The sequence below is a fragment of the Microcaecilia unicolor genome, chromosome 5, assembly GCF_901765095.1.
Source record: "Microcaecilia unicolor chromosome 5, aMicUni1.1, whole genome shotgun sequence".
NCBI classification, from domain to species: Eukaryota; Metazoa; Chordata; class Amphibia; order Gymnophiona; family Siphonopidae; genus Microcaecilia; species Microcaecilia unicolor.
In genome coordinates this window covers 175,743,144-175,770,403 of record NC_044035.1, presented here as the reverse complement: position 1 = coordinate 175,770,403, position 27,260 = coordinate 175,743,144, and the positions used below count along the sequence as shown (strand labels likewise).

At 45.6% G+C, this 27,260-nt stretch overlaps 1 protein-coding gene across 1 annotated transcript in view; it reads right to left on the bottom strand.

Annotated features, from left to right (window-relative positions):
* MTSS2 (MTSS I-BAR domain containing 2) overlaps positions 1–27,260 on the bottom strand; it is a 315,559-nt gene that overhangs the window by 177,196 nt on the left and 111,103 nt on the right. The window contains exons 2-3 of the mRNA XM_030203599.1: positions 23,105–23,166; positions 20,237–20,310 (exon numbers count right to left, since the gene is read on the bottom strand). Coding sequence (XP_030059459.1) covers positions 20,237–20,310; positions 23,105–23,166 — 136 coding nt within the window. The remainder of the gene's footprint in view (positions 1–20,236; positions 20,311–23,104; positions 23,167–27,260) is intronic.

Here is a 27,260-nt window from a genome sequence, read left to right as displayed (position 1 = left end):
AGGTAAAAGTGATGCTGATATTTCTTTACATTAGTGTGGCTGTCTGGGCCTATAATTTTGCCTTGAATGCAGCTGCCCTAGGTGACTGTCTAATCTGAATAAAAACTGTTGGAATGGCAAGGAAAAGATGGTGAAAATAAGTAAAACTTTTAAATTGCTGAAAAACCCAATTAGGGAGAGTTAAAGACCAGTTTTTAGCAGAGGAGCTAGAGGGAGAAAAGAAGAATTCTTCAGAGAAAAATAAATTGCAGGGGTGCAAGAAAATCACATTTTATGTACACAGTGGACAAAGAATAATGGATGGGAGCCATGGAGCCATTCCAGCAGAGGAACTGCTGCACTTAAGCAGACAAAAACATTTGCTTTTTCAGACCACTGGAAGTTCCAGGTCCATTGAGTGCCAATGCAAAGTCACATGACCTGCCAGTATGACTCTTGAATTCAGAGAATGCATTTTGCTTGTACTTCCAATGCATTTCTTATACCTACCACTAGGTGTACAGCACCTAAATTCAGGTCTCTGCAGCTGTAAGCAATTCCTCTTTGGCAGAAGGACCAAGGAAACATGTTCTTAGTTTTGTTTGTACGCACAGAAACTGATGGGTTTCCATCCTCTGTTTAATATTTCTCTATTATAAACCATGACCAGTTATCATGATGTGCCAAAAAAACCATGCTGATTCAGGAGTGTGGTTTGGCTATAGCTGAAACTTAAAGCAGCCTGAAATCATGGATTTCTGCTGCTGGCAGCACCAGATATGTTACTAGGCTTGCTTTCCTGTAGCTAAATTTCATGTGATAGAACACATTTTATAAAATCTAATAATCAAATTGCTAAAAGCTATTTACATTTGAGGTCACAGAAACAAGGTAGATAATAGCAACAGGCATGCCCGAGGACCAGTGCTTTTTTTGTGCCGGTACGCAGCGGTACGGCGTACCGGCACCTTTTTCTCCTCCTCCCCTCCCCTCCCATTATTTCCAGCGATTCTCCGCCTCTCTCCTGCCCTCCCATCGACGTGCAGCGATTTTTCCGTCCCTCCCCTGCCCTCACCTCTCCCATTTCCAGCGATTCTTCGTCCCCCAGCCGTCCTCCTTCACTGCCTGCCAGCCAGCGTCGGAGTCAGAAGCGAACGGTGCAGGCAGCGATTGGCTGGCAGCGTCGTAGCTTCCCTCTGCAAGTCCCGCCTATGCGTAAACAGGAAGTTGTAGGCGGGACTTGCAGAGGGAAGCTACGACGCTGCCAGCCAATCGCTGCCTGCACCGTTCGCTTCTGCGTCCGACGCTGGCTGGCAGGCAGTGAAGGAGGACGGCTGGGGGACGAAGAATCGCTGGAAATGGGAGAGGTGAGGGCAGGGGAGGGACGGAAAAATCGCTGCACGTCGATGGGAGGGCAGGAGAGAGGCGGAGAATCGCTGGAAATAATGGGAGGGAAGGGCAGGGGAGAGAGAATTGATGGACATGGGAAGGGCAGGGGAGAGAGAATTGCTGGACATGGGATGGGAGGGAAGGGCAAGGGAGAGAGAATTGCTGGACATGGGAAGGGCAGGGGAGAGAGAATTGCTGGACATGGGAAGGGCAGGGGAGAGAGAATTGCAGGGCATGGGATGGGAGAGAAGGGCAGGGGAGAGAGAATTGTTGGACATGATATGGGAGAGAAGGGCAGGGGAGAGAGAATTGCTGGACATGGGAAGGGCAGGGGAGAGAGAATTGCTGGACATGATATGGGAGGGAAGGGCAGGGGAGAGAGAATTGCTGGACATGGGATGGGAGGGAAGGGCAAGAGAGAGAATTGCAGGACATGGGATGGGAGAGAAGGGCAGGGGAGAGAGAATTGCTGGACATGGGATGGGAGGGAAGGGCAAGGGAGAGAGAATTGCTGGACATGGGAAGGGCAGGGGAGAGAGAATTGCTGGACATGGGAAGGGCAGGGGAGAGAGAATTGCAGGGCATGGGATGGGAGAGAAGGGCAGGGGAGAGAGAATTGCTGGACATGATATGGGAGGGAAGGGCAGGGGAGAGAGAATTGCTGGACATGGGAAGGGCAGGGGAGAGAGAATTGCTGGACATGATATGGGAGGGAAGGGCAGGGGAGAGAGAATTGCTGGACATGGGATGGGAGGGAAGGGCAAGAGAGAGAATTGCAGGACATGGGATGGGAGAGAAGGGCAGGGGAGAGAGAATTGCTGGACATGGGATGGGAGGGAAGGGCAAGGGAGAGAGAATTGCTGGACATGGGAAGGGCAGGGGAGAGAGAATTGCTGGACATGGGAGGGAAGGGCAGGGGAGAGAGAATTGCTGGACATGGGATGGGATGGGAGGGAAGGGCAAGGGAGAGAGAATTGCTGGACATGGGATGGGAGGGAAGGGCAAGGGAGAGAGAATTGCTGGACATGGGATGGGAGGGAAGGGCAAGGGAGAGAGAATTGCTGGACATGGGAAGGGCAGGGGAGAGAGAATTGCTGGACATGGGAGGGAATGGCAGGGGAGAGAGAATTGCAGGGCATGGGATGGGAGAGAAGGGCAGGGGAGAGAGAATTGCTGGACATGGGAAGGGCAGGGGAGAGAGAATTGCTGGACATGGGAGGGAAGGGCAGGGGAGAGAGAATTGCAGGGCATGGGATGGGTGAGAAGGGCAGGGGAGAGAATTGCTGGACATGGGAAGGGCAGGGGAGAGAGAATTGCTGGATATGGGATGGGAGGGAAGGGCAAGGGAGAGAGAATTGCTGGACATGGGATGGGAGGGAAGGGCAGGGGAGAGAATTGCTGGACATGGGATGGGAGGGAAGGGCAAGGGAGAGAGGATTGCTGGACATGGGAAGGGCAGGGGAGAGAGAATTGCTGGACATGGGAAGGGCAGGGAAGAGAGAATTGCTGGACATGGAGGGGAGAGAGGTGAATCGCTGGATGGGGAGGGGAGGACAGGGAAGAGAGAATTGCTGGACATGGAGGGGAGAGAGGTGAATCGCTGGATGGGGAGGGGAGGACAGGGAAGAGAGAATTGCTGGACATGGAGGGGAGAGAGGAGAATCGATGGACAGGGAGGGGAGGACAGGGAAGTGAGAATTGCTGGACATGGATGAGAGGGGAGAGAGGAGAAATGCTAGAAATGGATGGAGAGGAGAGCAGGAGATAGAGGAGAACAGCTGGACATGGATGGATGGAGGAGTTGGCTAGGAGAGAGGAGAAATGCTGACTTGGATGGAGGGGAGGAGAGAGGAGAAGTGCTGGACATGAATGCAGGGGAGGAAAGAAAAAAGAAGATGCACATGGATGGAGATGAGGGAAAGGGAAGAGGAGAAAAACTGCACATGGATGGAGAAAATAGGCAAAAGCTGGATCCATGTTATACCTCCTCCAGTCAATTCCATGGAGGAGGACCCAGCTTTTACTTATGGATGCAGGGCAACAAAAGAAGAAGAAAGGAAGAAAGTAAAGAAATAAATGGAAAGGAAGCCCTGGAAATGGAGTTAAGAGAACAGATAGCAGCAGAATCAGAGACTGGGACCAATATGGATAGAAAAACAAAGTCACCAGACAACAAAGGTAGAAAAAATCATTTTATTTTCATTTTAGTGTTTGGAATTTGTCTTATTTTGCACTGGGTATACTGGAGCTGTAACAGCTTACAGAAATTATTTATAATGAAAAAAAATCAAATTATTTTTTCTCCTATACTAGTATAATATTTTCAGTGATGTCTGTTTATATGCGCCATGGCTGGTACAAGGGGTGTGACTAATGTGGGTGTGGCTATAATAGGGGCGGTGCCATGTGTGATGACCCCGCCCACAATGAGTACCAGCACCTTTTTTTCTACAAAAAAAGCACTGCCGAGGACACAGATAATCCCATAATCGCCCAAACACGGATGTTTGCCTGCATCCTTCTTTAGGGTATTAGAATATGGGGCTCATTTTCAAAAGAGAAAAACGTCTCAAAAACAGCATAACTTGGCATTTGGACATTTTTCTCTGAAAAACAACCAATTCATGAATTCGAAATTGAGACAGTTTTCTTTAAAGTGCATCCAAATTACAAAGGGTTGGGATATGGATGTTCCCAAAACTTTTATGTTTTTCTGCCTTGCTGACACAATGCAGAAACATTCAGGGCTAAACGTTAGACATTTTGGTCTAGACCTGTTTCAATCACAACTAAGTAAAAAAAAAAGTGCCCTAATTGACCAGATGATCACTGGAGAGATTAAGACAAAACTCCCTTACTCGTCCAGTGGTCACTGATCCCCTCCCCCCCCCCCCAAAGATGTGAAAAAAACAGTACATACCAGCATCTATGACAGCTTCAGATGTTATGGCCAGTCCTATTACTACTACTATTAGAGCACCAAGCAGGTTCCAGGAATAGCCTAGTGGTCAATGCAGTGCACTGTAGAGAAGGGGATGCAGGCCATATCCCACTCTAACTGTTACACTTGTGGTGGAAAGTGTCAGTCCTCCAAGACTTATGAAAAACCTACTGTACCTACCTATAGGTGACACCTGCAAGCATAAGGGCTATTGTAGTGGTGTACAGTTAGATAAAGTAGGTTTTCGGTGGGTTTTGGAGGGCTCATCATACAATATAAGGGGGTAATGGTGAGATATGTACCTGGGACCTTTTATATAAAGTCCACTGCAGTGCTCCATAGGTGTCCCACTACTCTGCTGGGATGTCTGTGTGGCCAGCCTACTAAGAATGCTGGTCCCCCATACATCCCAATGGCTTGTTTTTGTGCGTTTTTCCCTTGCACTTTTTTTTTTTTTTAAATGGTCCTAAAAGATAGATGCACTGAGCCCGAAACATCTAGCAAATGGCCACTTTCGAAACAAAACGTTGGGACGTTTTTCTGGTTTGAAAATGACCATGTTCACTACTGGATCTGTGGACGTTTTCCGTAAAACGTCCAAAATCGGATTTAGATGTCATATCAAAAATGCCCCTCCACATGAGTTTTTCATGTTGGCAGTATTCTTTCAAATTTTAATAAATTCACCATACATGGTGAGCAGGAAATGGGGAAGTTAGGAGAAGAAATTAAAAGGGAAAAATCCTTTGCTGCTAATATTGGTACACAATTTGGTGTATATATATATATATATATTGTAGGGTACCAGTGGTGTATCTTTAGGTGGGAGGGAAGGACGATCACAACAAATCAGGCCAGTACCTGGATGTTATGTGGGTGCCAGCCAATATTTAGTGCCAGCAACTGCATAGCTAACTATGCAAAGTTAGGACTGCTATATGTGGTCCTACATGCCCGGTTTGCTATGCGGGCACTGCCACTGAATACTGCCGGCACTTGCATACTCCCAGCTCCTCCTCAACTCTGCCCCTGGAAGACCCTTCTCCTGCCAGAACTTGATATGGTCTGTTACTGCTGATATTCAGTAGCTGTGCCGCTGAATATCAGTGGATGGCCGCTTTAGCGTGATTTAGGGGCAGGAGCCTCTTTTGCCCACTTAAATCGTTTTGAATATCTAGCTTTTTTATTTATTTTTAATAGACACACAATGAGAAAAAAAAACATTTAGTACCTCTGGTCTTATGTCTTTCAAAACATAGCCCTTATTTATTCCCTCTGCTAGTTTCAACTTTCTTTCCATTTTCTTGTGAAATTGCAATTTATTTTTAGCACATCTCTTAATTTCTATCATTAATGAAACCCAGAATAATTTTTTTTCATATAAATACTTTTCCTGGAAATGTAAAGTACTCAGCAAATGCTGATTGTTGCGCAGTATCTCATATCTTCCTGTCCTCCTGCTTTCACTCTTTCTCATTTTTCTCTTCACTCCTTCCCCTCTGTTCTTCTTCTTTCTTGGCTTCATCTGCAGCTCTTCACTTCCTTCCAGTTTTTATCTTCCCTCTACTTCTCTCTCCTCCAACTTCTTCCCTCCTAGCCTCTCCTTCCAGAGGTGCCCAAGAGGAAAGCCTTGCAGTAGAATTTGCACTCTACTGTAAAATTACCACAAAAGAAACCCCCTCCCCCCCCCCAAAACAGTGACATGCTATAATCAATGAGCATGCAAATTAGTAATCCACACTCATCGCTAAATGTCACCTTTCCTGTTAGTGCCTGAGTGATGATTGTCTCAGACATTGACCAGAAGGATGACACTGAACAAAAAACCCCAAACTGCCAACATCTGTGACCCAGGTTTCTGCATGGCCCCTATCTCTAGTAGTCTAGTAGCTCCCTTCCTCTCATCATCCCAACCAGATCCTAACCCCCCATCCCATCCCCTTACAGTAAAGCTTAGAAATACCTGGTAGTCTAATGAGCCCCTCATCTGAATCTTTGATCAGAACTCCCCCTCAGCCCCCAACATCAGCACAAAAATCCCTGGTGGTCTAGTGGGTCCCAACTCACCCATCCCTTTATAGGAAACCTGGTGTACAGTGGCACCCCTTAACACCACAATCCCTTTTTCAAGCTCCCCCCAGACGCCCCATACCTGCAGGAGTGATGCCCACTCGCTCTTGCCTCTGATGATGCCATCTTCAAAATGGTAGTACCTCCGACTGAGGGAAGGGAAGGGGAGCCCACTAGTCCACCAGGGATTTTTGTGCTGATGATGGGGGCGGGGGGGGGGTTGAATTGGAGGGCAGGGGTTTCAGATTAGGGAATAGGGGGTCCACTAGACTACCAGGTATTTTAAAGCTTATTGTGAGAGAACAGGGGTGGTGGGTTAGGATCTGGTTGGGCCAGAGAGAAGGAAGGATGCCACTAGATTACCAGTGATAGGGGCTGGTGCAGGAAACAGTCCAGAACAGGGTGATCAGAAAAGGAGTGCCACTAGATACCCATTCCGCTCAACTATGTAGAACGAGAAGAAGTAAATTGATTTTTTACTCGTTCCAAAAGTACAAAGACTAGGGAACATGAAAGGAAGTTACATGGAAATATTTTAAAACAAATAGGAGGAAATATTTTTTCACTCAACGAATAGTTAAGCTCTGGAACTCTTTGCCGGAGAATGTGGTAACAGCGGTTAGTGTATCTGGGTTTAAAAAAGGTTTGGACAAATTCCTGGAGGAAAGGTCCATAGTCTGCTATTGAGACAGACATGGGAAGCAACTATTTGCCCTGGGATTTGTAGTATGGAGTGTTGCCACGATTTGGGTTCTGCCAGGTACTTGTGACTTGGCTTGGCCACTGTTTGGAAAACAGGAAATTGGGCTAGATGGACCATTGGTCTGACCCAGTATGGCTACTCTTATGTTCTTAACCAGTCCTTCTACGCTGCCCCGATCCTAGCACACAATTTCCTATGCACATGTGGCAAAATCTCGTTTTTAAAATTCTGCATAGCTGCAGGATAAAAAAATGACGGCATTTTGTGGTCTGTGGTATGGGCTTCCACGCAAGTCAATGCCCATGATGAAACCCCTTTGTATTTTTTTTCTCTTCTTCTCATTCTCTCTTCTTTCCCTATAGTTATCAGCACAGGTGGTTTTGCTGTAACTATGTTATACAGTGTGCTTCTGGGATCCACTTCCAGACCTGGGTGTTTACCCTTGAGTGAAGCTCAAGAAAAGCCAACAAAGCAGACATAAATAAACAGAACCTTAGGCGCTCTCAGAATATCAACTCTGGTCGCTGTCCAACAGCATTGGCTGCTTTCTGACACTCAGGTTCAGGTTATTTTATTTGATTAACCACTTAGAGAAAACGTCAAAGCAGAGTGAGTGTCAATCACTGTTTTGACAGTCATTCCCCAAATGCTCTGATGGTCACTGCTAGTGACAAGACAGGATGACAGAATGATGGAAGCAAGTTTGGATTTACAGGTCTTGTGATTTTATACTGGTGGGGTAATCTGCAATCTAGAGAATCAGAGATTGAGGGGAAAGGGAGATCCCTCTCCAAAAATACCAAATGAAAACATTTCTGTCTCCCACTCAAATGATCACCTTTCTCTTTTTCCAATGCCCACCTGTATCCTTTTCTTCCCACTCCCCTATTGTGCAGCCACACAGTGCACAAAGGAAAAAAGGGTGCAAAAATCGCTCTCCTTCCGCTGTCTCCCCTGCGGTGGCTGCGGTGCAGTGGACAGGGTGGGGGGCTAGGGGGTGTGCTGCACAAAATTTTGGTTCTAACACATAAAACCAGTAACGTAGTAAATGATGGCAGATAAAGACCTGTACAGTCCATCCAGTCTGCCTTCACATGGTATGTGATACTTTATATGTATACCTGTTTGATTTGTCCTTGCCATTCTCAGGACACAGATCGTAGAAGTCTGCTCAGCACTCTTCTTGTACTAACAGTTCTGAAACTAACGTTGAAGCCCCTTAAAATTTACACTCCAGCCCATCCATATCTATTCAGTCACGATCAGGGCATAGGCCACAGAAGTCTGTCCAGCACCGGTTTAGCTTCCCAATTACCGGTGTTGCCACCCAATCTCCGCTAAGATTCCATGGAGCCATTCCTTCTAAACAGGATTCCTTTGTGTTTATCCCACGCATGTTTAGATTCCATTACCGTTTTCATCTCCACCAACTCCCACGGGAGGGCATTCCATGTATCCACCCCCCTTTCCGTGAAAAAATAAAATCTTACTTCTCCTAAATAGGTGCCACTTGTTGCTCTTTGGAAGGCAATGTTCTCAATATCTGGTTCCACCATTTGGAATAACTTTCCTTTAAATTATGGTAAGTGGGTTCCCACTCAGAGTTTAAAGTAGCCCTTAAAACGTATTTCTTCAGATGCCTATATGGTCTATTGCATGAGTATGTGCCTAGTTTGCGGCCATTTGATATGTATTTGCTGGCAGGGATACTGGATCTGTTTGCTTTTGGTTTTTAACCTTGTTCGTTTGTGTTTCCCTTTTGTGGTTTGTTTTTCTTTACCCTTTTCTTTATTCTTATCAGTTTTATTATCTTTCCTATATATATTTTGTAGTTCATCTCCTACTGTGCTCTTCCTGTTTTATTACAATTTTATAAACCACTATGATAGTATGTACTTTTTGGCGGTATATCAAGAAATATAAAACCTTGAATCTTGACAAGTGCCGCTAGCCTCCATCTATCCAGATATTTGGGGCCGATATCCAGGTACTATCTGGTGCTGAATATTCAGGCATAAAAAGCCGATGGTGGCCAGCATTTTAAAAAATGCTAACTGCTGCAGGCTGAATATTGTCCCCTAAGTAAAGTACTAAGGACGGAAATGATCAAGGTGCTGTAAATACCTTGATTTACCTCAGTAATCACCAACCTGCGATATCACATAGCACAGGTTGCTGAATACTGTGATAAATGACTAATGCTGTTTGCAAGCCACCTTGCCAGCAGCATTATTCCAGCGACCTGGGAGAATTGGGCCTCAAAGCCATGGCCTGATGCTCTCAGACCGCAACTTAAGGAGGTTGTGTGCTGTCCCTTCCACCCCCACCAATCATTTCTCACATTATCAATCAAAAACATCACCTATCCAATCATTCTTCACACTGCTGAGTCAGAAGCCCCAATCTCCCCACCCCTGATCATCTTTCACTCCTCCCTATCACGTGCCCCACCCCAATCATCCCCCACACTGTCAATCAAAAGCGCCAATTACCCCTCAATGTACCATAACCCCTCTATCAAAAGTCCCACTCCCTAATCATCCCCCACACTGCCAGTCAGAAAGGTCCACCTCCCTGATCATCTCCCAACCTCCCACCCCTAGCAGTATTTTGTAGAGGCGCTATCAAAGGAAAGGAGTGATTGGGGATCACTCCTGCCTGGGACCTACTATACCACTAGGGAATTAATGGTATAACCACCGGGATTGGGGGGGGGGGTCATTTTGTGGTGTTAGGCCTTCTGATGGGGTGGAGTTTGAGAGATGACCGGGGAGGTGGGCTTTTCTGACAGACAGTGTGGGGGATGATCGGGGGTGGACATAGGTGGTCAGTGACTCGGATGTTTGGGGAGGCTAAAGTGGGTAGGGCCTGGGAGGAGCAAGTTTAAATTCTTGGGGTAGTGATAACTGTGTCAGCAGTAAAGGGACAGTGGGGGTACTTTTGAACATAGCAAAGAAGGACCCCTTTGCTGTGTCCCTCTGGTGCAGCTGCACCAGTTGCCTCCCCACTAGTACCTCTATTACTGATGGTAACATGCACACTGAACACAGTCAAGGGAATTATCTGCAAAAAAAAAAAATCAAAATAATACACCATACTAAACCGAACAATATTTGCAGCATTTTAGAAATATATGCAGGTACTTTAATGCTTGGCTTCCAGTCAGCCGTAGCTCCCCCAGTCCAGCATCTTCCTCTTGGTCACGTGAACAGTGATGTTCAGTAGTGTTGTAAGAGAAATCATGTGGTTACTGGCAACCATAAAAATAATTTGCCTATCAATGTTTTTGGTTTCAAATCTGCTATCTATTAGTTTATTGTTGAGTTACCAAACAACATGTTTGTATTATGTATTATCTATATTAGCTGTACCTAATAGAACAGCGGGCTGAGACCAAAGGAAACTAGGGTTCAAATCCAACTGCTCCTTGAGATCTTGGACAAGTCACTTAATACCCCATTGCTTCAGGTCTAAACTTTGATTATAAGCCAGTTTAGCGTGCAAGTAGTAAACCGGGACATGCACAAAAGGGTTCTCTTAGCCATTTTCCTGTCACGGTAGCAGCTAACGAAAACAGAATGCAAATGAACTAATTACTATTATAATGTGAATGCGATGTGATGCACTACCATTTCCGACCCCATGCACCGTGGAAAAACTAACGGGAGGTATGCAGCTCTCGTTGGGGCTGCTGTGAGTGGGACCCATGCAGAGGAGGACGCCCATCTCAAAAATCGGAAGGAAAAAAAAACGCCCAAGTGCTCATCAGGGACGTCCTTTCAAGTGCCTAACACTTGGACGTCCTTCACTCAAAAAAAAAAAAAAAAGGACGTCCCTGACGAACACTTGGACATTTTTTTTCTTCAAATTTTGTGATGGGCGTCCTTCTCTTGGACGCGTTTTTCTTACGACTAAGGTGTCTGAACTGAAATGACCACTGCTGGAGAGGATCGGGACGTGCAAGGACATCCAAATCAAAACTATTTGGATGTCCCTTTCGATTATGCCTCTCCAGAACTCTCTCAGCCAATCACAGCGCATTTATCTGTCACTGGTGTCAGCTAAACACGCTGTGATTGGCTGAGAGAGACCTGGAGGGGCATAATCAAAAGGGACGTCCAAATAGTTTTGATTTGGACGTCCTCACACGTCCCGATCCCCGATTCTATCCGGTGGTGGTCATTTCGGGCACGTAAGAAAAACACGTCCAAGAGAAGGACGTCCTTTTTTTTTTGGGAGTGAGGACGTGTATGAAGCCGTCTTTGGCATGCGCAGAGCAGCCAGCATAACGATTGGCTGCTCTACACATGCTCAGCTGGCCGAATGGCTTCCCCTCCTTAGGAATGAAATTGCGTGCAAATGAGCTAACAGCGAGCAGCTCATTTGCATGCGATTTCCTTCATGCATGCCTGTTTTTTACCGATTCGCTAAGGGATCGGTAAGGGAAGGGCTCTTTCCGTGGAGTTAGTGCATCTGGCTGTCTGTCTTTTTCTCCCCTCTGCAACACAGCATCTTCTGTGTGTGTGTGGGGGGGGGGGGGGGGGGGGAGGGGACACACACATGTGTGGTCCCACCCTCAATCCAGAATCTGTTTCTGAATCCACCTGCCATGCAGCATTTTTTGTGTGTGTTTGTGCATGTATGTATTTTCCCATACCCAGCCATCCAGGATCTTCTCTCTCTCCCCCCCTCCCCTGCAATGTAGTATTTCCTCTGTCTCCCCACTTCCCCCATCCCTGCCATCCATCACCTTTCTGTCTCTTTCTCTCTTCTCCTCTCTCTCTCCTCTGTCATGCAGCAGCATCTCTCTCTCTCATCCCCCACCCCCACCCTGACCTGACCATCCAGGATACATCTCTATATCTCTTTTTCTTCTTTCCCTCATCCAACATTGCCCTGTGTCTCTGTTTCCCCCATCATCCAATATTGCCTTCTCTCTCTTCCCCTATCTAGTATTACCCCATCTCTCTCTTCCCAACTTTCAGCAACACCCCTCTATCTCTCTCCCTTTTTTTGTTTTGTTACATTTGTACCCCGCGCTTTCCCACTCATGGCAGGCTCAATGCGGCTTACAATGAGTTCCCCAGGACCAAAGTCCACCACCCTAACCACTAGGCCACTCCTCCACTCCTCTCACCATTGCCCCATTTTTCTCTTCCTTCCCATCCCCTACTATCCAACATTGCTCTCTCTCTCTCTGTTCCATCCTCATCATCCAGCATTGTTCCATTTCTCTCGCTGTTCCTTTCCGACTACCCTCCCATCTCTCTTTCTCCTCCCACCAACATCCGGTATCACCCATCTCCCTCCCTCTCTCGCTCTCTCTTGTCCCCGGTCACTCCTTCCCTTTCTCTCTCCCCAGCACTTCCACCTGGCTGCCTTCTTGACTTACAGAAGCCAGGTGCAGCGCCATAATCCTCCGTGATTTGCAGCTGGCTGTACTCGGCCCACTCCCTATGATGTAACTTCTTCCTTCAGAGGCAGGCCCAGTAGAGCCAGATGCAAAACGCAGAGGATTATGGCCCGGCACCTAGCTTCTGTAAGTCAGGAAGGCAGTGGGTCTGGGAAGGCAGCAAGTGACTGAACCAGCAGCTGAGCTGGGTAGTAGGGAGGGAGAAGGTTGTAGCTGCTGTTTCTACTTGCTGCTGAAGGCAGCAGCCTTGTAGGGAATAAAAGCTAGTGGTTGTGGCTGGGGAAGCTTAGCCTCCCCGACCCCGTCTCTTGTACAGGGCGCCTAAGGGGGTGGCGCTCGTGATCCGGGTGTTTGTGGGACAATCAAGGGGTTTGGCCTTGTGAGCAACAGCATGGGAGATAACTGGAAGGGACAGCAGCATGGCCTCCTTAAGTTGACACCCAATCAGTGGCGTACCAAGGGGGGGCAGTGGGGGCGGTCCGCCCCGGGTGCACGCCGCTGGGGGGGTGCCGTGGCACGCGCCTGTTGCCCTGTCTCCGAGTTCGCAATTCGCAAGTGTTCACTGCTCCCTCTGAGTCTGCCCCGGAACAGGTTACTTCCTATTCCGGGGCAGACTCGGAGCAGTGAACACATGTGAATTGCGAACTCGGAGACAGGGCAACAGGCGCGCTTCGCGGCACCCCCCCCCCCAGCGGTGTACACCCGGGGGGGGGGGTGTCATTTCGCCGGGGGGGGGGGGTCGCATCGGCGATCTGCCCCAGGTGTCAGCTAGGGTCGGAACACCACTGCACCCAATGCTCCTTGGTGATAAAATAACCCCAACTTTTAATGTGGCTTGCAGTGTGCAAGAGTTGAAGTTTCAGCACTAAACTAGAAGTATAAAGTGTGCTAACTTTTAACACACTTTGCTGCATGGGAAATAATTCCACCTGCAAGACATTAGAATGCAAAGTGCACTAAAATTAGCCCAAGTCCTTGCTTTCCATTTAGCGCACAACTGAGTCATTTTAATACACAAAAATCTGCTCTGAAACAGAAGAAACAACTGCATTAAAGTAACCTAAACTTATTACAAGTTCTGTGCTTATTTTAAAGGAGAAAACAATAGTAATGAAAGCATATGAAACTGATTAATAGTATCATTTTTAATGTGTGCAGAGCTGTCAGTATGTAGCATGTTTAAACAGCCTAATCCCAAACAGTTCACCTGGAAGGATAAGAGGCCTGAAGTTCACACCATGAGTACAAGAAGGAGGGGGGAGGGACTTTAATCTCAGCCACCAGGTCTTAAATCAATAGTTACCATTACACTACCAGCCAATGACATCTGTGCTGAAATGCTTATGGATGGCTGAAGTACCCATACTTAGAGAGATGTCTGTGCCAAAGAGCTCCCTTTGGTGCTCCCAGACTTCCTTGTGTTAGCTTTAGCAGCCTTATCTTTCATATTAGCAGCTATAATGCTGCTGAGTGGCTGCCAAAGCACTAAAAAATTTCTGATGATATCCAAAGGCATTTGAGTAGCCTTTATTCCTAGTCATGGAATTCCTCAGTCCTTTCCAGTTTGCATTTTACCCATCTCTGACTCATCCTCAGCTGAGCCTGGAGTCCAGTGTCTTCCTGCTTTATAGAATCTTAATACTGCATCAGGCAGACAAGAGTTCAGTCTTTGTAGCTATAAACATCTCATTCAGGGGTCCTTTTACTAAGGTGCGCTGAAAAATGGCCTGCGGTAGTGTAGGCATGTGCTTTGAGTGCGCGCAGATCCATTTTTCAGTGTGCCTGCAAAAAATGCCTTTTTAAAATTTTTGCCGAAAATAGACATGTGGCAAAATCAAAATTTGCGTGTATCCATTTTGGGTCTGAGACCTTACTGCCAGCCATTGACCTAGCAGTAAAGTCTCACACGGTAACCGGGCAGTAATGACTTACATGTATCAAAGCCCTCTTGGCGTGTGTCCAATACGCACGTCCAGAAATAGAAATTATTTTTCAGACACACGTATCGGACTCGCGCCAAAAATGAAATTACTGCAAGAGCCATGCAGTAGCCGGGCGGTAACTCCATTTTGGCACGGGTTGGGCGCACGTAAACGCTTATGCGGCTTAGTAAAAGGGCCTCTCAATCTGGAAGTACTATATGGGATACACTTTGCTCTGCAACCCCTCTTAGAACATACTCAGAGATTTGGAAGCATTTAAGAAATGTGTAGCTTATAACTTTCACACTTAAATCTCCTCCCTCCCAGTCCCGTCCTATCCTATCTAATTTATCTAGGAATCTTCACGATATTGACCCTTCATCTTTATCCTCCCATGTTTCAAACCTCCTCTCTACTGTGGCACCATCCATGTCTGTCAACGAGGCTGTTTCTTCTTACAACAATTCCCTATCCTCTGCCTTAGACACTCTTGCACCTTTGATGACCCGCCCTGTAAGGCGTACAAAACCCCAACCTTGGCTGATTTCTAATATCCGCTACCTACGTTCCTGTACCCGCTCCGCCGAACGCCTCTGGCGGAAATCTCGGGCCCTTGCTGATTTCTTACACTTTAAGTTCATGCTGACCTCCTTCCAATCTGCTCTTTTACGTGCCAAACAGGATTATTATATCCAACTGACCAACTCTCTTGGCTCTAATCCTCGACTTCTCTTCACCACATTGAACTCTCTCCTCAAGATGCCCCCTCCCCCAACTCCCCCTTCATTATCTCCTCAGACCCTTGCTGAATTCTTTCACGACAAGGTTCAAAAGATAAACCTTGCTTTCTCTACCTCACCAGCTCTCCCTCCACTAGTCCGTTCCCCTCTCTCTCCTTCCCCTCATTCCCTTTCTTCCTTTCCTGAAGTTACTATTGAGGAAACTACACTTCTCCTTTCTTCCTCAAAATGTACCACCTGTTCCTCTGATCCCATTCCCACCCACCTTCTTAATGCCATCTCTCCTACTCTTATTCCTTTTATCTGTCACATTCTCAACCTCTCACTTTCCACTGCGACCGTCCCTGCTGCCTTTAAACATGCTGTGGTCACACCTCTCCTTAAGAAGCCTTCACTTGACCCTACTTGTCCCTCTAATTACCGACCCATCTCCCTCCTTCCTTTTCTCTCCAAATTACTTGAGCGTGCTGTTCACCGCCGCTGCCTTGATTTTCTCTCCTCACATGCTATTCTTGACCCATTACAATCTGGTTTTCGCCCTCTCCACTCAACCGAAACTGCGCTTACTAAAGTCTCCAATGACCTATTACTGGCTAAATCCAGAAGTCAATATTCCATCCTCATTCTTCTTGATCTTTCCGCTGCTTTTGACACTGTCGATCACAGCATACTTCTCGATACCCTGTCCTCACTTGGATTCCAGGGCTCTGTCCTTTCCTGGTTCTCTTCCTACCTCTCCCTCCGCACCTTTAGTGTTCACTCTGGTGGATCCTCTTCTACTTCTATCCCTCTGCCTGTCGGCGTACCTCAGGGTTCTGTTCTTGGTCCCCTCCTCTTTTCTATCTACACTTCTTCTCTTGGTTCATTAATCTCATCCCATGGCTTTTCCTACCATCTCTATGCTGATGACTCCCAAATCTACCTTTCTACCCCTGATATCTCACCTTGCATCCAAACCAAAGTTTCAGCGTGCTTGTCTGACATTGCTGCCTGGATGTCTCAACGCCACCTGAAATTAAATATGACCAAAACCGAGCTTCTCATTTTCCCCCCCAAACCCACCTCCCCGCTCCCCCCGTTTTCTATTTCTGTCGATGCTCTCTCATTCTCCCTGTCTCCTCAGCTCGAAACCTTGGGGTCATCTTTGACTCTTCTCTCTCCTTCTCTGCTCATATCCAGCAGACCACCAAGACCTGTCGTTTCTTTCTTTACAACATCCGTAAAATCCGCCCCTTTCTTTCCGAGCACTCTACCAAAACCCTCATCCACACCCTTGTCACCTCTCGTTTAGACTACTGCAATCTGCTTCTTGCTGGCCTCCCACTGAGTCACCTCTCCCCTCTCCAGTCGGTTCAAAACTCTGCTACCCGTCTCATCTTCCGCCAGGGTCGCTTTACTCATACTACCCCTCTCCTCAAGACCCTTCACTGGCTCCCTATCCGTTTTCGCATCCTGTTCAAACTTCTTCTACTAACCTATAAATGTATTCACTCTGCTGCTCCCCAGTATCTCTCCACACTCGTCCTTCCCTACACCCCTTCCCGTGCACTCCGCTCCATGGATAAATCCTTCTTATCTGTTCCCTTCTCCACTACTGCCAACTCCAGACTTCGTGCCTTCTGTCTCGCTGCACCCTACGCCTGGAATAAACTTCCTGAGCCCCTACGTCTTGCCCCATCCTTGGCCACCTTTAAATCTAGACTGAAAGCCCACCTCTTTAACATTGCTTTTGACTCGTAACCACTCGCCTCCACCTACCCTCCTCTTTTCCTTCCCGTTCACATTAATTGATTTGATTAGCTTACTTTATTTATTTTTTGTCTATTAGATTGTAAGCTCTTTGAGCAGGGACTGTCTTTCTTCTATGTTTGTGCAGCGCTGCGTATGCTTTGTAGCGCTATAGAAATGCTAAATAGTAGTAGTAGTAGTAGCACCCGCTCCAGCATCAAAAAGTATCTAGGCTGGATTTCTAGGTCTGTACTGTGGAATAGACTCAGCATACAGTTTGAGATATAATAAAAAAATTCCTAGAATGAAATGTTACTACACTGTCCCACAAACCTGTGCCCCAAGTATCAACAGAAATGAGTCTAAGCTCTGGATCAGTGATTTTCAGCTCCAACCCTTGGCAAGAACCTCCACAACAGGTCTGATATAAAAGATTATGGAAATATGCAAATCAACCTCCTTTGAAGACCAAATTTATGCAAATATATCTTTGAGCCTGCAAATAGGTGGGAAAATGTGGGGTACAAATGCAACAAATAAAAATAAATAATTATTCTTTGAGTGCATCTTGAAAGTCAGGCCTGTGGTGGGTAGAGACCCTAGGAGGGATTCTGTCCTGGTTCTCATGGGTGTGAGGGATGAGAGTGAAAGCAGCAGCCAGCATCTCTGTCTGTAAACGGATCTGTCCCTTCCGCCTAGACACTGGCCCTTCCCAGCAATCTTTCACAAGCTCACAGAGCAGCCTCTGTGTGCAGAGAAAATGATCACAATGTCTTCACTGTGTCCTGGGACTAACTTAAAAAGGGATAAAATATAACAAAAGGCCAACCCGAATGAATTATTTAATGGCTGGTCAATTTCCAGTATCAGGAGTTGGCTGCCCAGTTCTGCCTGTGTGGTACTGAAACTTCAAGAGATGGGGAGTGTATTGACTTGAGTTTCCCTAATCACCATGACACTGCCAGCCAATGACAACTATGCTGAAAAACGTGGAAAGCTGAAGCACTGACATTTCTAAAGATGTCTATGCCAGAAATCTCCCTTCAGTTCTGCACAGCTTCCTTGCTGTTCAGCTTTTGCAGTCCCAATCTTCATTTCAGCAGCCACAAGACTCTTCTGCATTAGTCTTGAGGCTGTAGCCTGCAGCCCTTATGATAGCAGACCCAGGAAGACGCACTGTGCAAGCAGAGAAGGTGGTGCCTCCGGCACCGGCCCATCATGGAAAAGGCATGCAGAAGCTGAACTATTCAGTGCTGAGGTGCTGCTGCTGCCAAAAGAGGACGCAGGGCCAGCTCTAGGCTAACCAGCCCCTGGGTGAAAATTGAAATTGCCCCTTCCCCTGCTGTGAGAAATGTACATATTATCAATGACAAGGACTCATGAGCCCCAATATAACACCTTCCACTCCATCTCTAGCACTGATCTGATGTAGCACCCCTTCTCTCTCTCTTCTCACTCCTCTGCCCAGGTTCAGTATTTACCATTCACCAACTCTCCCTCCTTTCTCCTCTAACTGCAGGACCCAACAGTTTTCTTCTCTCCCTCCTCCCCCGTGTCTTTTCTGTACCACTCTCCTCTCTATCCTCTAATACACTTCCCTCCATCTTTCTGCCTCATGCCACTTTCTCCCCTCTGCACCCACCTCCCTCGCAATACCAATATTTCCTCTCTCTTCACCCATCCCCACCTCACCTACAGTTGTTGGCACTCCAGCTTAGGTGGGGAGGGGGGTACTAGGGAGATGCTGAACACAGTGTACAAAGGAAAAGAGAGAGGTCAGAGGAATTTTGTTGCTGGGCAGAAGATAGAAGAGGGAGGAGGTAGGGAAGAAAGAGTAAGGAAAGGCTAGGATGAAAGAGAGAGGGAGATCCTAGGTTGGGGAGAGAGACAGGAACACTGGGCAAAGGATAGGGAAAAACAGAAGGGGGCAAAGTAGTGTAACAAGTTATGTTGGGACTGCCAAGATCTTGTGTTTGATCATGTTTGTAGTTTCCACAGGGAAGAGGAGGCCTCAATTTAAATTTTTGCAGAAGGTACTGGATGACCTAGAGCAATCAAAGCACTAATAGGATAATTCTATAAAGTAGGCACTAGAGGCCGACCAAAATTCGTTTTTTTTGGTTTCCACTGAAACCAACTCTGCAGCCGAAATTCATTACTTGGTTTCAGCCGAAACTGAACTCAGCCCAGCGGCCATACAGAGCCCCCTCCCCCCAGCCTACCTTAAATCATGGTGGTCTAGTGACCTAACTAGGGTAGGAGTGATCCCCAGTTGCTCCTGCTCCACCATCTCCACCATCAAAATGGTAACCATTTTGAGATTGGAGCCAGCATAGGCAGGAGCGATTAATAGTTTATGCTGGCTTCAATCTCATAATGGCTGCTGGAATCTTCAGCAGCAGTCTCACAAGACTGCTGCTGAAGCTCTCAGTAGCCTTTTTGATGGCGAAGATGGCAAAGGCTGGAGAGACTGGGGAATGTTCCTGCCTTGGTTAGGCCTCTAGATCATCAAGACCATGGAGGGCCTAGGGATAGTGGGCACTGTTCTCTCTAAGCTACGTGGGAGTCCTCCAACTGCATTGCTGCCAGAGGGGGTTGCTGCATCCATATTGTATTTTCAATCACTAGGGACAGGCAGGTTCTCTGAAGCTCTGCAGAGTTTGCCTGTCTCTCACTAGTGAAAATGTGAGAGACAGCATCACCTACTGGCAAGGCGGTAGGTGGAGGTCTCACACTCAGCTTAAAGAGAACAGTGGTGGTGGGAGGGCAGTGCTTTTGGTCACAGAGAGGGGAGTTTCAATTTCAGTCAAAAATGCACCGATATGTTTGGCCGAAACTAAAACATGGCCAAACTGGTATTTCAGGAAATTCTGTCGACCCCTAGTAGGCTCTAACATTTACGTGCCTAATATGGGTATACATGTTTGGAATACCAATATATACATGCGTATGTGCACATATACACATATAAATGATGAATACACACCTACGCTCTATGTTATGAATATGCACATATCTTAGTGTGTATTTGGAGATGGGAAAACCTATGGGCAGTGATCGACAACTAAGCACCCATATTTATACTAGCTCAGTGATTACTCATCACTGCTGTAGTCACTCTCCTAACTATTGTGGAAACGAATGTCCTGCAGGACCATAATGTGCTGGAATGAGTGCCCTTGTCATTTGATGCTTTGAGGCTACAAGCTCTACTGAATAATGTCACAACACTAAAGTTTAGTCAGGACGCAGCCATAAACATTGAGCACAGAGCAGTTCTCTTGCCAGTTCTCACAATGTCAGAGGGCAGACCAGGATGGAATAAGAAGCACCTTTAGCAAGGATTCCTACCTCGTGTGTTGGTGGCCATGTCAGCCACTCTCTGAAAGGCATCCAGGAAGGCTACTGCAGCTAGCACGGTGGTCCTGAGGAAGTGGCAAAAGAAAGTAAGATGTTTGAGGACAGATGCAGAATAAAGATCCACCCAACAGAAATCACAAAACAAAGTGAAGCTAACAGCCGTTCAGTATGGTAGGATCAGATTAACTGGCATAGCAAGAGTGTTGAGGGTACATTTCATGTCATTTCCTGTGTCATTTACGGAAACTTTTATTTTTGGGAATTTTTTTCTTCAGGTTTTTTTTTGTTTGTTTGTTTGTTTTTTAAGTTATGGGACCAAATCATTGGTACTGCTGCTTTCGGAAAGCGTATGGTAGACTGGCATTCTTCCAAAAGTGGGCACACTTTTTGCAAAAAGTGCACCCTCTTTTGAAAGAGGGCAAACTCTTTCAGAAGAGCATATGCTAGTAACGACACATGAAAGAGCCTGAAATTTGAGGGCTTTTTCTTTTATTTCAGGCACAAAATAGCAAAGAAAAGCTGTTGGAAATGTCATCACGGTTCCCATGTCATTTCAAACAAGTGCACTTACTTTGAGGAGTCACATCAGAGAGATGACCACAGTAAAGGGAAGAGGCGGATGCCGGCAGCAGGGCAGCGTATGGGAATCGCTGCTGCCACCAGCTTTTAAAAACGTAAAAAGAAGGTAACATCGGGGAACGGGTGGCTTAAGGGAGGGGGGAGAAGCCACTTCCAAAAGAGTGCCACCTGAGGCCCACACATCAGGTAGCCAAATGGTCAGGCCCCCTGGCTGTACCAACCTAACTAATCCGGCAAAGATAAGACTGCAATTTGAGCAGCTTACGGCAATTAGAGAGGATTTCAGCGGCATGGCTTGGTTAAATGTTGTTGAATATCCTCGCCTGACCTGCTCAGCTCAATTTAACTGGGCAGAATTCTTTCCTGTGTATGTAACTTTGTAATCCGTCATTGTGCGGAATAGAAATTTGAAATAAATAATCAGTCCCGAAGTAGCCCCTTGCCAGTCAGGTTTTCAGGATATTCACAATGAATATGCATGAGATTAATCACACAGCCTCACACTGCCTCCACTGTATGCAAATCTCTTTCATGTATATTCATTGCGGATATCCTGAAAATCTGACTGGCAAGGGGGTACGCCAGGATTAACTTGGGAAACCTGCTCCAGATTTTATTGTTTTATTTTTTTATTTATTGGGATTTATTAACTGCCTTTATGAAGAGATTCACCCAAGGCGGTGTACAGTAGGTACAGTTTAATATCAAACAATTTTATTAACAGTATAACAATAGTAAAATGAACAAGTATAGACACAGGGAAAGATGAAAACTTGAAATCAGCAAATTGAAACCTAATAATAGGATTACCACGAAACAGGATCAAAAGAATACACATTTAACAGAACAGAAATTCATATAACAGAGAAATAATATGATGTAAGCATAATAATGATGGAATATCCAATTAGCACACAATTAGAACATTCAAATAACAATGCTATGATACTAATGCTTTTCTATAATACAGCTTACCATATAGCTGAGGGGCCAAATACAGAGATATAGAAGGGGACGTGATTCATGGTACAGAGTCAGCTGGGAAAAATAAATGGGTGGGTAAACTAAAGGTAAGTTCTTTGTACAATTAATCAAGAAAAAGGAATTGGTCTAAGTTACAATGTGTGTAGCAAGCTAGACCAGGTTCAGAATGAGTGTATAGGCAGTCACCCTATGTATTAAAGGCTTGGGAGAAGAGTCAGGCTTTTACCTGCTTCCTGAAGTAGAGGTAGTCTCCAGTTATACGTAGCCCTTCTGGGAGTAAATTCCAGAGCAAGGGCGCTACTCCTGAGAAGGCTTGCTGGCAGGTATCACATCGTACAATTTCCTTTGATGAGGGGACAGATAACATTGATCCTTGAGAGGATCTTATAAGTCTCAAAGGCGTGTAAGGTACTAACTTATTCTTTAAGTACTCTGGCCCATTTTGTCTGAGGGCCTTGAAAATCAAACAGAATTTTAAATTTAGTCCTGTAAGGTACTGGTAGCCAGTGCAGTTTTTGCAGGAGAGTATGATGTGGTCACGCCATTTGCAGCTTTCTATCAGTTAAGCCGCAGCATTCTGTATTAGTTGGAGCTGATACAAACTCTTTTTGGGTAGACATGAATCGCTTGTTCACTCTTTCCAAAAATACTAGGACTAGGAGGCACGCAATGAAGATACAAAGGAGTAAATTTAAAACGAATCGGACAAAAGTTTTCTTCACTCAACGTGTAATTAAACTCTGGAATTCGTTAGCAAAGAATGTAGTAAAAGCAGTTAGCTTAGCAGGGTTTTAAAAAAGGTTTGGATGGCTTCCTAAAGGAAAAGTCCATAGACCATAATTAAAATGGACTTGGGGAAAATCCACTGCTCATTTCTAGGATAAGCAGCATAACATATATTGTACTTTTTTGGGATCTTGCCTGGTACTTGTGACCTGGATTGGCCACTGTTGGAAACAGGATGCTGGGCTTGATGGACTTTTGGTCTGTCCCAGTAAAATAATACTTATGTACTTATGACCAGTGTACAGGGCAGATGCTTAGTTCTAGTGCCCTGTTATAGAACTGCCCCCACAGAATCCCTCTTCTTGTGTCTCCAACTCTGGCACAGACTGAAGTAAGCCACAGAAACTGAGGGAGCGCCTCCTCCCTCCATGCTTTTAGCAAAGATTCTCTGAATGGGATAGTGGTGCTCGCTCCCATTAGTGCCACGACAACTGTGTCAACATCTTTATTTATTTATTTATTTATAACTATTATAAGCTACTATTCTGGAGTTCAGTATTTCCCACCTACCTGAGCTGGGAGTGTAGTTTTGTAGCCTTGGAGCTGAAATCTTCCCAGATGGGGTAAGAGCTCTGAAAAGAAAAAGAAACAAATATGTATTAAGATAGAAAATAGGGAAAGAGGACAATACAGAAGGACAGACACACCACAGCATTGTATAAACATCAGTGGTACAAGCTTTTTCAATAGATGGAAAACAGGAAGACCCTCGTGTATGAACAGTTCATACAACAGTTAGCCCTTTTATGGCTGAGACCCTGAGAGTGAGGCCCTCACTTCTGAAGGACTGAAACAGTTTATGTTTTTTGTACACTCATAATCCAAAGTCAACGGATCACAATCTGAAATACAGTGCTAAATATATCATAAAACACATTCATAAATAACCTACAAACATCACTACTGATGCCTAAACAAAAATCTAACAATCCAAGGGAGTTGCTCTGTATCCTATACAAAAGACTACAAACCAATTATCTCAAAATAGACAAACCCTGATCTTTTCCTTTATGCGGAAAGTAGGAGCTTACCAGTTTGACTCCACTTGTGGCAAACCTTGTGTGAAACAATAAAGTGGCAAGAGTCAGTTATGTATTGATGCTCAGATGCTCAAAATAGCACCGGAGAAATACCACCTGATCAGTGTGTCTGAGCAGCTCCCTCATGCTCAGCGCTAATGACATGCAAATTTAAGCACAGTCATAGCACTGAGCATGAGGAACAACTGAGGGAGGACTTGCCTGGGCATGCATTCCAGAGCTATGTAGCACAGCTCTTGTGCGCATGCACAGACAAAGCCCTTATCTGTCAAAACCTAAAGCCTTGGTGGTCCGGTGGACCCCAGGCCCCTCACCCCCCAAATATAAATAACACCCTAGTGGTCCAGTCAAACCCCTGGCCAGGACCACAACCCCCCTCCAAGGTCTAGCCCTGGTGCTCTAGCAGTGGCCCCCCAACCCCCCTCCCACCATGAAAAAAGGAGAAGGGACTAGGACGCCTTCCTCTGCTTGGCACCTCCTCAAAATTGGGTGCCCATATGGTAGTTAAGCCCTGCCCGGTGCATCCCAGGATGTACCAGGCAGGGCACTGGCATTTTGAGGAGGCGCCCAACAGGAGGAGGGAGTCCTAGTCCCTCCTCCTTTCTTCAAGGTAGGAGGGGATTGGTGGAGTCATTGCTTGACCACCAGGGCTAACCCTCAATGGGGGGGGGGGGGGGGTCTGGGTCCTGGACAGTGATCCCACTGGACCACCATGGTGTTATTTATTTTCAGGGAGTTATGTCTTTATGGTGTGGGGGGATAGATTCCTGACCTTTCCCAGTCTCCCCATTCCTCTCCAAAGCCCTGGCAAACCCTAACACCAACTCCAAGCTAGTGTAGGGTTTGCCGCGGGAGGTGTGCCCTTGTTTGTTGACCTGCCCACTGAACATTGGGAAGGAATAGGGAATTAGCTCATCAGCATGCGTTTGGATACTTAATGTGCTATCCCTTAGCGTACTCGCTATTCCCCACGGTGGGGGCCTTTGAGCATGGTGCGCTGGCACTAATGGCCTCTAGCACAGGGGCTGGTTTCTGAGCATCAGGGCCTAAGGGAGGGAGGGTGTATGAGCAGTGGACAAGGTGCCACACCAATATTATCTAATTCCTTACAGTAGCATGCGTACAGGAGGCACTAACAGTTAGGAAAGAGTCAGTGGGAGGGTACACAGTGGCAAATAGTTCCTGCAAAGAGATGAGCACCATCTTCAATCTGCCCCAGCCTCTAGTCTACTAGTGCTACTTTGAAAAATTACACTGATGGGGCAGGATCAACTGTGACATCTCAGTGGATGGGATAACAGCCAGATTGTGTGACGAAGCCAGCCATAAGCCTGGGTGACATTTTAAAAAATGTACAAGGTGTACTTTTTTTCTCATGGGGCAGGGCTCACAACTGACAATTTTTTGTTTTTCTTTGTTTACCATTTTTTGCTCCAAATAAACAACACTAAACAAGAAATAAAACACAAAAGAAAAATTAAAAGAACCCCCCCAAAAAAGGCACTGCTCCCCCTGCCAGTACTTTACTAACAATCAGGATTCCTTCAAAGCACAGGCATAACTGTGTAAACTCTGAAAGTAGGGCAGCACACCGGCAAGTTCTCCTGATGCCACATGCTTCCAGTCACACAGGAAGTAGCTCAAAAAGGTGCCATAAGGGAAAAAGAATATAGACAACTGAAGAGTCTGTGCATGCTCTTTATTCCTACCCTTCCCACTACTGGTCAGCCTGTACAAGTTAGCTCTTCTGTGCTGCATTGGCACTCCTGCTCATAGGCGCCATTCAAAATGACTGGGTTGCTTGACTCAACACACATAATCGTGGCCATAAAAAGCAAAACAAAGCATGATGGGTGATGGCCATACAAATGGATAAGCCGTATTTAAATGTGAAAAAACTAAAAAAACAAAACAAAACAAAAAAACCTCAACAATGGAAAGCACCTAAATAATAACTTAAACCAAAATTATTTCAAAAATGACAATACTGTGAGAAGTTTTTAAAAATAAAATTAACATGAGAAACTAATGGAAGTCCTTAGTGTATTGTGTCCACTCTAGTGTAACTGAGTGATAACAACACAATTTAAGATATCATTAACAGAACCAGCAAGGCGGAATGAAAAACCCGGTCTAAAATGCATTTTTCATGCCTAATACACACTCATCAGGACATCCAATGTGTGTAACTAAATCTGCAGTCAATACAGTGTTCAAAATAATATTGTTTAAAAAAGAACTACTGTCTACAATGTTCCACAACAGAATCTCAAGTATTGAAGTCCATTTAAATGTTACGATTAGCAGGAGGTAGACAAACAGGTGGACTCAAGTGGCTAAAACAAGAGCTAGAGAAGCACTGAAACTCCTATCAAGCTCTCTTCCTCCCAAAACACAGCTCATTCCAACCAGTTTAACCCAACCTCATTTTTCTTGCCCTTCCCCATTTCTCCAAATTTAACTCATCACTCTCGATCAGGGCTAGCTCAACCATCAGGCAAGACTAGATGGTCACTTAGTACAGAAGCTTCTGAGGGTTGCATCAAAGACATTGTCATGGGGTCACCATGCACTACCCAATGCCATCCGAATAATAACAGGATCTTTCAAATGTGTCTAATAAGACACAAATCAATGAACATTTCATGTTCTTATCTCAGTTGTGACACCTCTTTTCTTGTGTACCACTAGGCATGGTGCCTTTTTTCATTTAGACCCAATATTCTGAAATGCACTTCCCTTCAGATCTTCAGCAGGAACCTTGTTTTATCAGATTCAAGGCAGTATTAAAGATGTACCTTTTCAATTGGGCATTTTGTGTGTCCTAGATGTTTGGGAATCCACCTGTTATCGGCCTACAAGTCTCCCAATTGCTTCCTTCATGTATCTTCCTTAAGTATGGTCCTCTTTTAACCTCCCCACTGCTGTATCTCTTGCTAAAACCTTCATATCCTTGCGTCCCACAGAGAATGGAAATTCATTTGTTCTGTGAGATTATGATCAATTAAGGATTTGTATAGTTGAGATGCAACATGTCCAGTTTTTAAAATATTTGAAATGAATGAGAAAATGGAAGGTTGAGTCGAGGCTAATGATCAGAGAAACTGATTAGAGTCCATACAGTGCTTTAATTATAACCATTAAAAGTGTTGGTTTAAATTCAAATCAAATTGCTCTTGAAGGACTTTAAATGGTCTTATTATCTTTCAATAAGCAATCAAATGTCTGAATCCCTTTATTATACCAGTCTTTGCAGAAGATAGATTTATGATTGATTTGAAGTTTGGGATTGCTCCAAATTGCAGAATAGGTAGTTGCGTCATATGGAGTGTCCATACATTTATCTAACTCTGACAAACAGATAAAAGAAGAGGATATTAAGACATCTTGCTTTAAGCTACTGGGTAAAGCAGGGGGAATGGAATACAATGGACAAAATGAAGCCCATAGTTCCCTTTCAATAATGAGCCATAATGGAGTATAATCACTGTTATTCAATACCCAGCGGAAAGTTTGCTGGAAGATAAAGGCTTTGTGATACATCAGAAAGTCAGGAAATGAAACACCAGATTTTTCTTTAGAATGTGAGAGCTATTTTTGGAGTTTACCAGCCCACAGGAATTGAC